Raw genomic sequence first — 12,276 nt, 5'->3', positions numbered from 1 at the left:
CATCAGTACCAGATGTATTATATACATTTTTGGTAACCACTGTTACTTGCTTAACAAGTAAGCAACAACCTTGATTGGATGGAGGGATTTTTCAGCCATGTTCCATGCCAGCACAAAGGACATGTAGAGGTCACTGTGTTAAGTAACCAATGATGCAAAAAATATACACAACAGTTTAAAGTCATTAAAAAATGAGAAAAATAGATAGCAAAATAAAAATAATCAAATGAAATTAGATTGATCAGTCCTTGCTTAAGAAAAATCCACTGTGATATTTGGAATGCACTGTTCTTTACAAACGTTATAGATCATTGGCTTCAAACATTGGTCTGTTCAAAAAGAAACTCCGCAAAATGTCCTTTGGAACATATATTCACAGTCTTCAAAGTTCCGTTTTTGCAACAAGAAAAAAAGGTGTTGCAGAGGCAAGAAATTGGTTTATTGTTTGTTTTAGTTAAAGCTTAGCCAAAAGCAAAATGAGCATGCATCTAGGTATTACTTTTTTTCTTTTTTGTTTTTTCAAAAATCTACATTAGCAGCAAAACGTATGTCCTTGAAGACCAGACCTTATACATTTTCTTTTAAAAAATGGACATTTAAATGTGACAAAAGTCAAACAAAGATCAATAACCTCTATCTTACAAACTGCAATGGCTCTGTAACGGTGCTACTCAACAATGCAAGGACAAGGGCCCTTTTTGGTTTTTGGTTATTTACGTAAAAAAGCTACCAACTTGCTTGCGAACAAGCAGAAACGGCAACTTGGATACGTACTCCTTTAACTTTTAAAACTTTATGTTCTTTCCTTAAAAGACGGCAACAAATTCTCAAGTATAAAGAAGCCTCTCTTCTCATCTTTATGCACCAATGGTGAAAGTGTTTAGTCTTTGGATTTTCTTTTGTCTTAAAGCGTGAGAATTATTAGTAGTAATCTTTTTTGATTTATGAAAAAAGACAAAGCAAAAATGAACACCTTAGTCACTTAATATGAAGAAAATAAGACCTGTTTTGTAGGATAAATATCTACAAATACAGGACAAAAAAAAAATAAGTGCGAAAAGAGAAACAAGAGGAGTTAAAAGTAGGAGTCAGACAATGATAAGTGCACAAAGTTAACAAAAATTAAATAAAATAAATCTGTCAGTATTTCACCCACGATCGTTTGGTTTGAACAACACCAACCACATCTCAAAATTAAATAAATTTTGATCCTAAAAAAGGATCCTGCCTTATCAAGAGGGGCATTCCAGAGAATATTTCACAAAAATTTGAGAATAATACAGAAACAATGTTTTGACAAGTTACCTCTCAATAACCTAGACTATTGGAATGACCAAGTCAACATCAAATGAAGTGTCTTAAAATTAGACAATACAAAAGTTAAATGTACATAAAGTTTTTTTTTTCCAACCTACCATACTGTTGAAATTCATTTCCAATGCAACAATCTACTTAACACCAAAAATGCTCATATCTATAAATACAGGTTTTATTTCATTTTTTTTTATCAAAACATTTTTTACTTGCCCATTACAATGTCTGCAATGCTTTCTTTATCTTAATATAATTGGATTTGATCACTTTAAGAAGACTTTAAAATTAGGAATATCAAATCAATTCTTTAAAATGCCCATTACAAAATGCCTTGTTAAAATTCAATTTAACTTAAAATGTTGTGGTTAAATCAACTTGAAGGAACAAGATGCTCATCTTGTTGGAGAAAAAAACAAACATGAATATCTGTAACAGAAAAAACATCGTTGAGCTCTTGACCTGAGAATAAAATAGACATTACATTTTTTTTTTTTTTACTTTGCAAGCCATTGGTATCAGAATGCTTAAGTAGCAAGAAAACTGAATGAACAGACTATTCTCCCATACAATACATACTGGCTTTTGTGACTGTGCTCTTAAGTAGAAAGTGTTAGGTTGGTAATTTGCATTCCTTAACAAGGGCTATTAGGCCATTTGCCAACATTGAGGCAGTCCATTGCCATAGAGTACAGCATTCCTCTACCTTTACATTACATATATCAGCAGTGATCTTGGATCTCTTATGTCCTCACACCTTAGTACGTTTGAATTTCAGTTGGGATAAACAAAAGAAGAAAAAATAAATAAATAAAAACCAGCATGTTGTTATGGGAAAACAATCCACTGACATTAAAATTTTTTGGTTACAAGCTTTGGAATTGCAGTAAGTCTTTACACATCTTTTTTTTCTGAAATTGGTTTGTATACTTTAATTGTATTTTAACATTGCTGCTTTTATGATTTTATTATTTTTTTTGTCATTTTTGTTGTATTTTTTTTAAATATCAATCACTGAAAGCTCTTTTACAATCTGATGGAGTCTGTTCCTACGCTAGCCAAGTTACTACTACAACTATTACTGTCTTTGACATAGGTAGGCTGCTGTAGCTCCTCTGCCGACCTGCCCTGCCTGTCTGCTGACTTCTGACTGCTGTCAGAGTCAGACTCGTCGGTAAAGACGTCTGTTGGTATCGAGGTCTGAACTCCTGAGGTGCTCAATGAACTTGAGGTAACCGTTGAGGGTGAGGACACTGGAGGAAAGGAGGATGAGGATGGACTAGCGCTGGACTTTCCAGATGAAGCTCTAGAGAAGGGGGCCTGTGGCCAGGGTTTGCTGGCAGCTGCTGTATTAAGTTGGGCCTTGGAGGAGGAGCACAGGGAAGTAGACACAGCAGAGGATGGCATGGTAGCTGATGTCGATGACAGGGGAGATGGGCTGCTGATGGGATGAGTGGCAGACTGCGAGGTAGATGCGGTGTTAGGACTGGGGAAGCAGGCTGAAGAGTGAGGTAATAAACTAGTAGCGTGCTCTTTGGCATTTCTGACTGATCTCTTGATTGTTCTGTGTTTGTGCAATGCCGATTCCAAGTGTTGACTGAGTGCTTTTTCCCCATCCAACGTAGTTTCACAAGCCAGGCAGTCATATAGACTTCCGCCCCCAACACCTACGCCACCGGGGACACGCAGCAACACCTCTTGCAAATTTGCCACAGATTGACCAAAGAAACAGTTAGATTTGATGTGGGTAATAGCCGCATCTTCCTTGGTGAAAACAGCTTGACACTTGCGACAGGCAAGTTTACTCTGCACTTTGGGAACAATGTACTGGTCTAGATGAAGGTCCATAGCTTTGTTATCTATCTCATTCTGTTCAGAGGGTACTTTGTTATTGGAGGAGGAGGATGACGAAGATGATATGGGGGTTTCTCTCTGGGGGTTACTTTTTTGCTCCTCTGTTTTGACAGAATCTTTGGTGGACTCTTTGCGATCCCCTAAATTTTGGGTTGGAACTGTAGTTTGGCTTGATTTGGGTTGCTGGATCTGCTGAAGCTGCCGCTGCTGCTGCTGTAGCGCCTCTTGCAAGCTTTGCTGATATTGCTGGTAATGCTGCAATAATGACCCTGGAGAGAGGCCCATGAGTGCTTGAGATAATGCTGGGTTGTAAGGGAAGAGACTTTCCATACCATACATTGGTTGTAGGTAGCCTCCCTGAAGAGCCCCGGGGATCTGTGGGGTGTAATAAGGGGAAAAGCCTGGCATGAAGTAGGGTAAAAACTGGTTAGTAAGTAGAGCTGTAGGGTCTGATGCCAAAGCAGCCTGCAGAGCTTGTAGCTGGGCAGGGTCTACCACATACTCCATGCCAGGTGTTGGCATAGAGGTGGCAGGGACTGCTGTGTCTGGTTTCTCCTTCTTGGCACTGGCAGCAGAAGTGGAAGGAGCTGGTGTACTTCCAGTTGAAGATGGGGTTGAAGATTTTTCTGTCTTTTCCTTTATTTTTTCTTTCTCTCTTAAACTCTCAACTTCACGTTCCTTGTGAGGTCCAGGTCGCAAGCCAGACGGTGTTGTTGATGATGTAGAGGTCGATGTGGGGGTGGGGCTTGAATGGGAAGCAGATGTGTTGTTCTGGGCAGGGCTGGATGCAGCAAGAGACGCTGAAGAGGGAGGTTTATTAGGTAATCCAGAAGTGGGCAGGCTTGGTGAGGGAACACTGGCACCCGGCATGTTCAGGAGGTTAGAAGGTTTTGGAGGAGTTAAAGCTGAAAAGTTTTTAGAAGAAAACAAGAAATGTTACAAGAAAAACAAGAACTTTTAATAAATGCGCATGTAAAGAGATTGCAAATTGCCAATATATGCATGACAATATCTCATATTATTTATATGAACTAAAATAAGATTCTTAGCTTTCTAATGCTAATTTCTTGCAAAATCTGTAAGCAAGAGGTAATAATTTTAAATTCCAAAGCAAAAGGGTTTACAAAGGCCAATTTTGAAAAAAAGATATATATTGTCTATACATGTGTATCAAATCAAGTGACTGGTTAAGGGGAAAGGGTATTTCATAGTTTTTATTAAATTGAATTCTGACATTAAGTTATTTTTTGTATAACATGTAAATTCCATAGTATACTTACTATGAAATAACGACATACCTGAATTGGATGAATTAAAGCTGGATAAAGAAGGGCTGCCGACCCCTGGCAAAAGCACAGGTGGGATGCCTTGGAGATTTGGATACGCTGATTGGAGATTCAGAGTCTGCATAGCAGAGTTATCAAACATCCCCTGCTGTTGCATGGCCTGCTGTTGTGCCAGACCCAAAACTTCATTGGCCTTCTTAATGCGATCCATCTCTTGCTGGGCCATTAGCTGACGAACAGTAGCTGGGTCAAAATATTCTTTTTCTTTATCAATCTGGCTCCCAATGGTATCCTTCACCTTAGATATGTGTTGCTGGGAGAATATATGATCACGCACAGAAAGGCGAGCACTATACTTAATGCCGCATAATGTGCATTCAGTCTTCGGTCCCTCATAAGATGTCTGGTTTATTCCAAAGTGCTTAGCCATATTAAGCTTTGCCTTTTTTTCCTTGGCACGAGCATTTTGAAACCACACTTGAACCACTCTCTTTGGGAGTCCAATTTCATTGCCGAGCACCTCACATTCCAACATGGTTGGTGTCCTGTAATCATTAAAACAAGACTTTAACACTTTCAGCTGGAGGTTAGTCATCTGAGTCCGGAAGCGCTTTTGGCCTGGTCTGTCTCCACTGTCAATGCTTCTGGTACCTGAGGCTCCAGGACTTGGTGAACAGGGATCAGCCAGGCTGGATGTTTCACTATGGTCAATCATATTTTCATTTTCATAGTCCTTAGCATAGAAGCTTGTTGCTGGGCTTACTAGCCCTGATGACATTTGGTCATCATTTTCGAGCATAGTGGCAGAACCTACAGACTTGGAAAGGTAATCACCGCTATTCTGGCTAGGCTTTGCATCAGCACTGTCATTATCTGCATTTGCCTCATCTCCTGTAGTTGTGTCTGTAATTGCTGTGTTTACAGAGGAACAGTCATCATTGTCCAGTTTGTTTTGATCAAAGCTAAGGTTCACAGAAGACATTGTTGCACCCTCATAATCTTCCATTCCTTCAACTTTGATGGATGAAGGGCTCAGCAGACCTCTAGGAGACAGATCCATGCTTTTGTTTACTGGAGACATGGAAGAGCTTTGGCCATCACTATTCACTGTTGTGGCTAGTTGGGAATAGCCTGATGTATCTAAAACATCCATTTTGATTTGCATGTTCTCTTGCTCAGGTAACAAACCAGTAAGAGTTAAATTGTATCCAGCACGTTTAGCTTCATGCCAATGACGAGATCTAATGTGTGCCTCAAGGGCAGTTTTTGCTTTGAAAAGGGCTCTACAAAAGGGGCACCTGCGATGAGCCTGGGCTGGCCCAACAGCTCTGAACTGCCCTTTTCTCTCTCTAGCTCTAGTATTCTGGAACCACACTTGCACCACTCTCTTTTTCAACCCAACCTCATGAGCAATGTGGTCAAGCATTTTACGAGTGGGGTTTGAATCTAATAAATATTTCTGATAAAGGATCTCCAGTTGTTCAGGTGTAATTGTGGTTCTGAGCCGCTTATCTCTCTGTGGTTCCTCTCCACTATTTGCACTGTCATTTTCTCCAGGGCTTGTACTGGCCTTTTCTTCTAGCTTTCTTTTTAGGGAGTTCATGGTGGAGGTTGGGGTGGAAGGAGAGGTGGCAGAACTGCTAGGTATCTGAGGCATTGCACCAGAGAGAAGCTGGGTCGCCAGGAGAGGATTGCTGGGATCAAAGAGCATAAAAGGCATGTCAATTGGGCGGTCAAGGAATTGAGGATGGATGAATTGATTTTGCACAGAGAGAAAGTGAAGTTGCTGGTGTTCCTGCCAGTGCTCAAAGGAAGGAAAGCCAATCTTGCATTGTTCACACTGGTATGGTATCATCTGCTGTGCCAGCTGCTGTGTGGCAGAGGACAGGTGTGGATTGAGACCCAAATGGGAGCTTTGTGATGATTGGGTTGTTTGGGAGGACGAAGGGCCACACTGCTGATGTTGCTGAGACAACGAAGAATGCTTGACAGCCTTAGAGACACTATGAATCTTTTCATCTCTTTGAGATCTATTGAGTTGTGGCTCAGACTGGTTTTGAAGCACAATTTCTTGCTTAATAGAAGTTTCAGTATCTCGGGATTCAGAAGACATTTCTGGTAACTGTTTTGGCTTTTCATCATAAAGGTTTGAGGTGGATGCTGGTGAAGCTTCCTCTTTTTCAGCAGATGAGAGTTGTGAAAAAGCTGATGTTGTTGGAGGAAGAGGGCAAAGACTTGAAGAGGAGGGCATTGGTGTGTGACAGGAAGACCCAGAGGGAGTATAGCTGTCATGGGAAAAATCCAAAGAATCCTCATTTTGACTGTCATACTGCCCATCCTCATCCTCATCTTTATAACACAGTTTCTTTTGGTGTTTTATCAGGTCAAATATACGCTGGAAAACCAGACTGCATTTCTTGCACTGGTAGTTCAGATTTGATGTACGAATATATCGGTCATTTGACAGTTCTCGCCTTTCTCCATCTTTACCCCCATCACCCTGGTTTTCATAATTCTTTCTTGCCTTTTGTCGAGCATTTTGGAACCACACAACAATAACACGGGTGGGAAGGCTTAAAAGGTTTGAGAGCTGCTCAAATTCATCATCTTTAGGATAGGCATTTGCATCAAAGAAGTCCTGTAAAACTCTCAGCTGGTAGTCTGTAAAGCGGGTCCTGGATGACCTTTTGCTTCCATAGAGCTCATGTTTCTGAGGTTCAGGGGAAGGAGGTTTGGAATCAATTTTTGTTTCTTCTAGAGTCGTTGTTGGAGGATTGTTGAAATTATATGGAGAGTCTTTGTTGCGTTGCCGTTCTTTGAAGAGAGTATTTCTAAACCAGTGCTTTATCACTTTTTGTGGCAGCCCAGACTTATCTGCCATTTCTTTAATTTGTTCTTCATTCGGTGAGTTGTTTATATCAAAGTACTGTCGCAGGACCCTAAGCTGGTCATCAGTGATCCGTGTCCGTGGCCTCTTGTTTTGCTGCTGCAACATAGCAGGGGTTAGCTGTTGTTGATAGAGTTGAGCCAAGTCTGAGGCCAGGCTTGGCTCAACAGATGGTAATTGAGGTGGCAACTGAGTGGGCAAAGACTGCAGTGCCATGGGCTGCATCATAAGTGGAGAGAACAAGGGTAAATCCATTGGCATGGATATTTGAGTCATTGGAACTGGGGGCTGTGGAGGAGGAACAGTGGGAGGAGTGAGTGAGGCTGTAGTGACTGGAATATTTGGTGTTGGAGCTCTTTGGGGTGGAGGAGGAGGTGGTGGTGGTGGAGGAGGAGGAACAGCAGGAGTGGTGTCTGGTGTTGGAGGTCTTAGCGGATATAGTTTATCGTAATGCTCTCTGTACTCCTTAGCAAATCTCTCTAAGGATCGAAAAGGGAAAAAAGCCTGGTGGATATGCTCCTGGTGGCTCTTTAGAATCAGTATGTTTGAAAACAGCTTGCCACACACCTCACATTCCAGTTTTTCTAATCCCTCGATGGGGTCCACAACCTTCAGTATTCCACCTAGACCACTTGATCCTGTTGATCCACTTGTTTTTTTCTGAGCCTTCTGTTTATTTTCATTATATTGAATAACTAATTCAAATCCAAAGTTTTCTAACAAGGCCTTTGTTGCATTTCCTCGAGCATCTGAGGCAATTCTGGGTGGAAGCAAACCAGTATCTTGGTTAATGCTTAGTGAAATGCTCTGTATGTCTTTTTTCTCTTTTGGTTTGTTTTCAGTGGAATCTTTGCTCACGTTGTCCTCAATTTTTTCAGTTGCCTCTTTCTCTTTTTGTATTTCTTTCTCTTTTTCATCTTTGGAGGAAGAAATCTTTTGCTTCTTTTCAGCCTGCTGGAGAAGAGATCCACTCTGCTGTAGCAAAGCCATCTGGCCTTGAACCTGTGAGTGAGCTTGTTGTTGCTGCTGCTGCTGCTGCTGCTGTTGGTGCTGCTGCTGAAGGTGGTGATGCATTAATTGCTGCTGCAGGCAACTCTGTTGGGCCTGCTGGGCTGAGTTTTTTAACTCTTCTTGCAGGGTAGAAGCTGCAGATCCTGTAAGGCCAAGTACAGAGTTGCTGATGTTGATCTCTGGGTTAAGTTGAAATTCGGCTCCAGGGATGTAGAAAGGGAAAAGCAATTGCTGCTGCTGCAGTGGGAGAAGTGCATCAGTTGTCATTGGGAAGTGCTGCAGAAGTGCTGGATTAAAAAGCTGGGATTGTAAGAGAGCAGCTTGTTGTTGAAGCTCTTGCTGAAGCTGAGCTTGAGCCTGGGCTTGTGCCTGAGCTAATTGCTGTTGTTGCTGAAACTGCTGTTGTTGCCCTCTTGCAGAAAGAATCTCTGTAAATTTAGCCTTTTTCGCTTCATGGCTCTCAGTTGTTGAAGAATGGCAGCTTGTTGAAGAATTTCCCATACTTTCAATGCTATGAGCCTGGTTCATGTGATTTCCTCCATGAATACTCTGAGGTGCCTGAGATACTGAAGAACTGTGGTTTGCAGAGCTAGGAGTTGAGTTACTGGCTGGACTTGGACTAGTTGATGAAGTGCTAATGCTGGAGCCTCCACTAATTAGGCCAGTAGCACTTGCAGAGCTAGTGATACAGCCAGCTGCTTCCAGTTTGGCAGCCCTTGCTTTGGTCTGGTGTAGAACAGAGCGCATGTGGATTTCCAGAGTTGAACTCTGGCTATATGCCACATTACAAGTGCCACACTTAAATGGCTTATTATCAGGACTACTGGTAGGTTCAGGTTGACCAGTAGTAGATTCTTGAAGAGCTCTTTTAACCTTGTGCAAGTGGGATACAGAGTTATAATGGACCAGCAGAATGTTCTTCTGTGTAAAAGACTCTTTGCATACTGTACACTTGAATGGACGAGATGGATCCAAAAACTTCTCCATTGTAAAGTTGGGGCCCTTTCTGAATGGTAGTGCACGTTTGGGTTCAGATCCAGAATCTTCCTGCAGTGAGCCAGAATCACTGCCTGTTGGACTCTGTTTTTCATCTGGGTCACTTTCATCTCCCTCTTTGTCATCTTCTCCCAAACTTCCATGTTCCTCATTTAGAGCTAGATCTCCCATTGCCATAATGTCACCATTCATCAACAATCCTCCATAAAGTTGCTGGATATCAGCTTCACTCAGCTCCAAGTGGCTTGTTTCTAAGTGCTTCTTCAAGGCTTGTAGAGTTCTGAAGCTCCGCTGACAAAGGCAGCACATGGTTGCTGCTCTGATCACATGGTACTGTGAATGAAGCTGCAGTTTCTCCACAGTTTTGAAGGCTAAACTGCATTGGTTACATCTGTACTTGTAGACATGGCGATCAGAAACCGGCAACTGCGGCCTTTTGTTATGAACTTCATTGAAGTGCATTTGGAGAGAGTTGGAAGATTTAAAAACTTGACTGCAGCCTTTCTTCCAGCACAGAAATCCTGTGGCGTCTTCCTTTTCTGATTGCTGATCTTCTAAAGGTGATTTGCGCGATTCAGCAATGTCAGTGGTGAGAGACATTCCTTTCTCTGGTTCAGCATCTGTGGCATCTGTAAAAAAAAAAAAGTAAAGGAAACACCTATTAATCTGGACAACAACAGTTGCAGTTATTTATCAGTTCAGTTACGTAATGGATAATAATACTTTCACTGGACTTCAAATGAAATGTATGGCTACAAAGAGATGAAGCTTGAGATTAATAACAGATGATGAAATACCAATATTTTATCCAGGTGTGTTCTCAATGTGTATTAGACACATTGTTCTGCATATAAATGTGTCTAATACATTTAGGGAGAAAAAAACAACAAAAAACTAAAGCGTCTCATACTAACCAGGCTGCTTTTTTGTATCCTCAGAGTTGGAGTTGGGGGTAGCAATTGGATTGCTGTGGGACTCTTTGTCTGGACTAGGCACAGGTATAAACATGCTTGCTGGTAGAACCTCAGAGGCCGTTACCTGTGATGACAAAAAACATATATATATATATATATATATGAGTTTAAGCTTTGACAATCTTACTTACTGGTTTACTGGTTTATACTGTCTTTATTTTAAAAGCTCAAATACCCCATACGGCTTAATTTTAAGACAAAATAAAATAACATTTAATATAAAAAACATCCGATTTCAGCAGCACAAACAACATAAATTTACATTCAATTATGAAAATAGATAATATTTAACCCTAACTTTCTCAGACCAAATTTGATTCTGAAATAAAATTCAATTTTTTTTTTCGCCACACTCCCATTAGAAATGGAAATGTACCACTACATATGGACATATCATATATACCTAAGGAGAATTTAGGTAAGCCAGTTAACCTAACAGTCATGTTTTTGTACAGTGGAAAAAACCAGAGTACCCGGAGAGAACCCAAGCATGCTCAGGGAGAACATGCAAACTCCATGCAGAAAGACACCAGGCCGGGTATCACACCCGGAAACTTCTTGCTGCAAGGCAGCAGTGCTACCCACTGCACCACTGGACAGCCCATCTTTCATGCTTAATGTTTGAATATGCATATAAAAGCGGATGCTTCTTTTAAAATGTTACATTTTACACATAACGAACAATAGGGAATCTCGGCGAAGGTCACCGAGATAGGAATTGCAGCAACTCCTTATTAAAATTCGATGCATACTTATTGCTAGAAATGTAATCAAAATTCAATTAAATAAAGAATATTTCTTTAAAAAGTTTTTTCCACATAAAGTTGGAGGAACAATTGCCATTTTTTTAGAGAAATGCAACCAGTTTGAAAGCTAATGTAAATGAAAAGCCCAAATAAAATGTGGGATTAGGACATTTATAGTGTCAAATTATGACAATGTAAAATTTCCTTGTGGACCAAAGAGGGTATTGGGCCGGGCATTTATTGTATCATGATAAATTTTTCCTCATGATCAGAATTTTGATATTTAAACCATAAATCAGAATGAATAATGTTTAAAAACTCCAAAAATGATATGCTGATAAGTTTAAAAAAAATATTTTTTTTCTTCTTTTTTTTTTCTTTTTCTTTAGGGGACTTACAAATTGTGTCATGAAGGAGCCTTTTGTAAATCATAATATTTTTTAAGAGCAGCATTTGTGATTGTGACGCCATCAAGATAAACTGCACAGAAGTAAAGAGGACGTTTTTTTCTTTTTGATCCCCATTTTTATTTTTATCACAATAGTACCCCAAAATCTAGAAAAAGGTTTTAAGTCAATTTTGCAGAGCCCTAGTGGTTATTATTCATTTGGTAGAGAGACTGGGTTGCCTGGAGAAAAAAAACAAAAAAAAAAAACAAAAAAAAAAATGCTGTAAACATGAATTGTAAAAACATTTTAAAAGTTTACTTCGACTGGTAAAAGTAAATCCTAGAAATCTAGACCTTTTCTACATTAAATGTATAAAATCCAAAGAGCCATTAATCTCACAAATCAAGACAAATTAATTCTGATTTTTAAAAGAAACCTGATAACTTCTGAACAGTTGCTTCATTAGGTGATTAGGTAAAAGAAGCCTAAAGTCACATTTAATTCAGGCTATCTAATTGGAAAACAGTTAAAATGACTATCATCCAGTCCCATTTAGATTAATGATGCACAATTATTTTCATCACCCCTATCTAATGCAGACAGAAAATGAGAACTGAAATGAAGGAGTAAAAAACAACTAAAGTAGTTAATGCATCTTATATAAAAGAGACGGACGGGAAAAATAAGAGAAAAAGTATAAGTGTGAAGACAACAAGTGATTTAAAGCAGAGTAAACACATCAGTATGCGCTCTTGGCAAGAAATAAAAGTCACCTATCTCAGAATTAATTAGGAGTATTCTACAAAGGAAGATATGTGAATG

At 40.0% G+C, this 12,276-nt stretch overlaps 1 protein-coding gene across 6 annotated transcripts in view; it reads right to left on the bottom strand.

Annotated features, from left to right (window-relative positions):
- Positions 1-453: 453 nt before the first annotated feature.
- zfhx3 (zinc finger homeobox 3) overlaps positions 454-12,276 on the bottom strand; it is a 315,185-nt gene continuing 303,362 nt past the window's right edge. For all 6 annotated transcript variants that reach the window (XM_015384203.1, XM_015384202.1, XM_015384204.1 and 3 more), the window contains 3 exons: positions 10,260-10,383; positions 4,464-9,974; positions 454-4,070 (listed from right to left, as the gene is read on the bottom strand). In XM_015384203.1, coding sequence (XP_015239689.1) covers positions 2,338-4,070; positions 4,464-9,974; positions 10,260-10,383 — 7,368 coding nt within the window. In that variant the 3' untranslated portion in view covers positions 454-2,337. The remainder of the gene's footprint in view (positions 4,071-4,463; positions 9,975-10,259; positions 10,384-12,276) is intronic.

The sequence above is a fragment of the Cyprinodon variegatus genome, unplaced genomic scaffold, assembly GCF_000732505.1.
Source record: "Cyprinodon variegatus isolate N-32 unplaced genomic scaffold, C_variegatus-1.0 Scaffold307, whole genome shotgun sequence".
NCBI lineage: Eukaryota > Metazoa > Chordata > Actinopteri > Cyprinodontiformes > Cyprinodontidae > Cyprinodon > Cyprinodon variegatus.
This window is presented reverse-complemented; position numbering and strand designations above follow the sequence as displayed.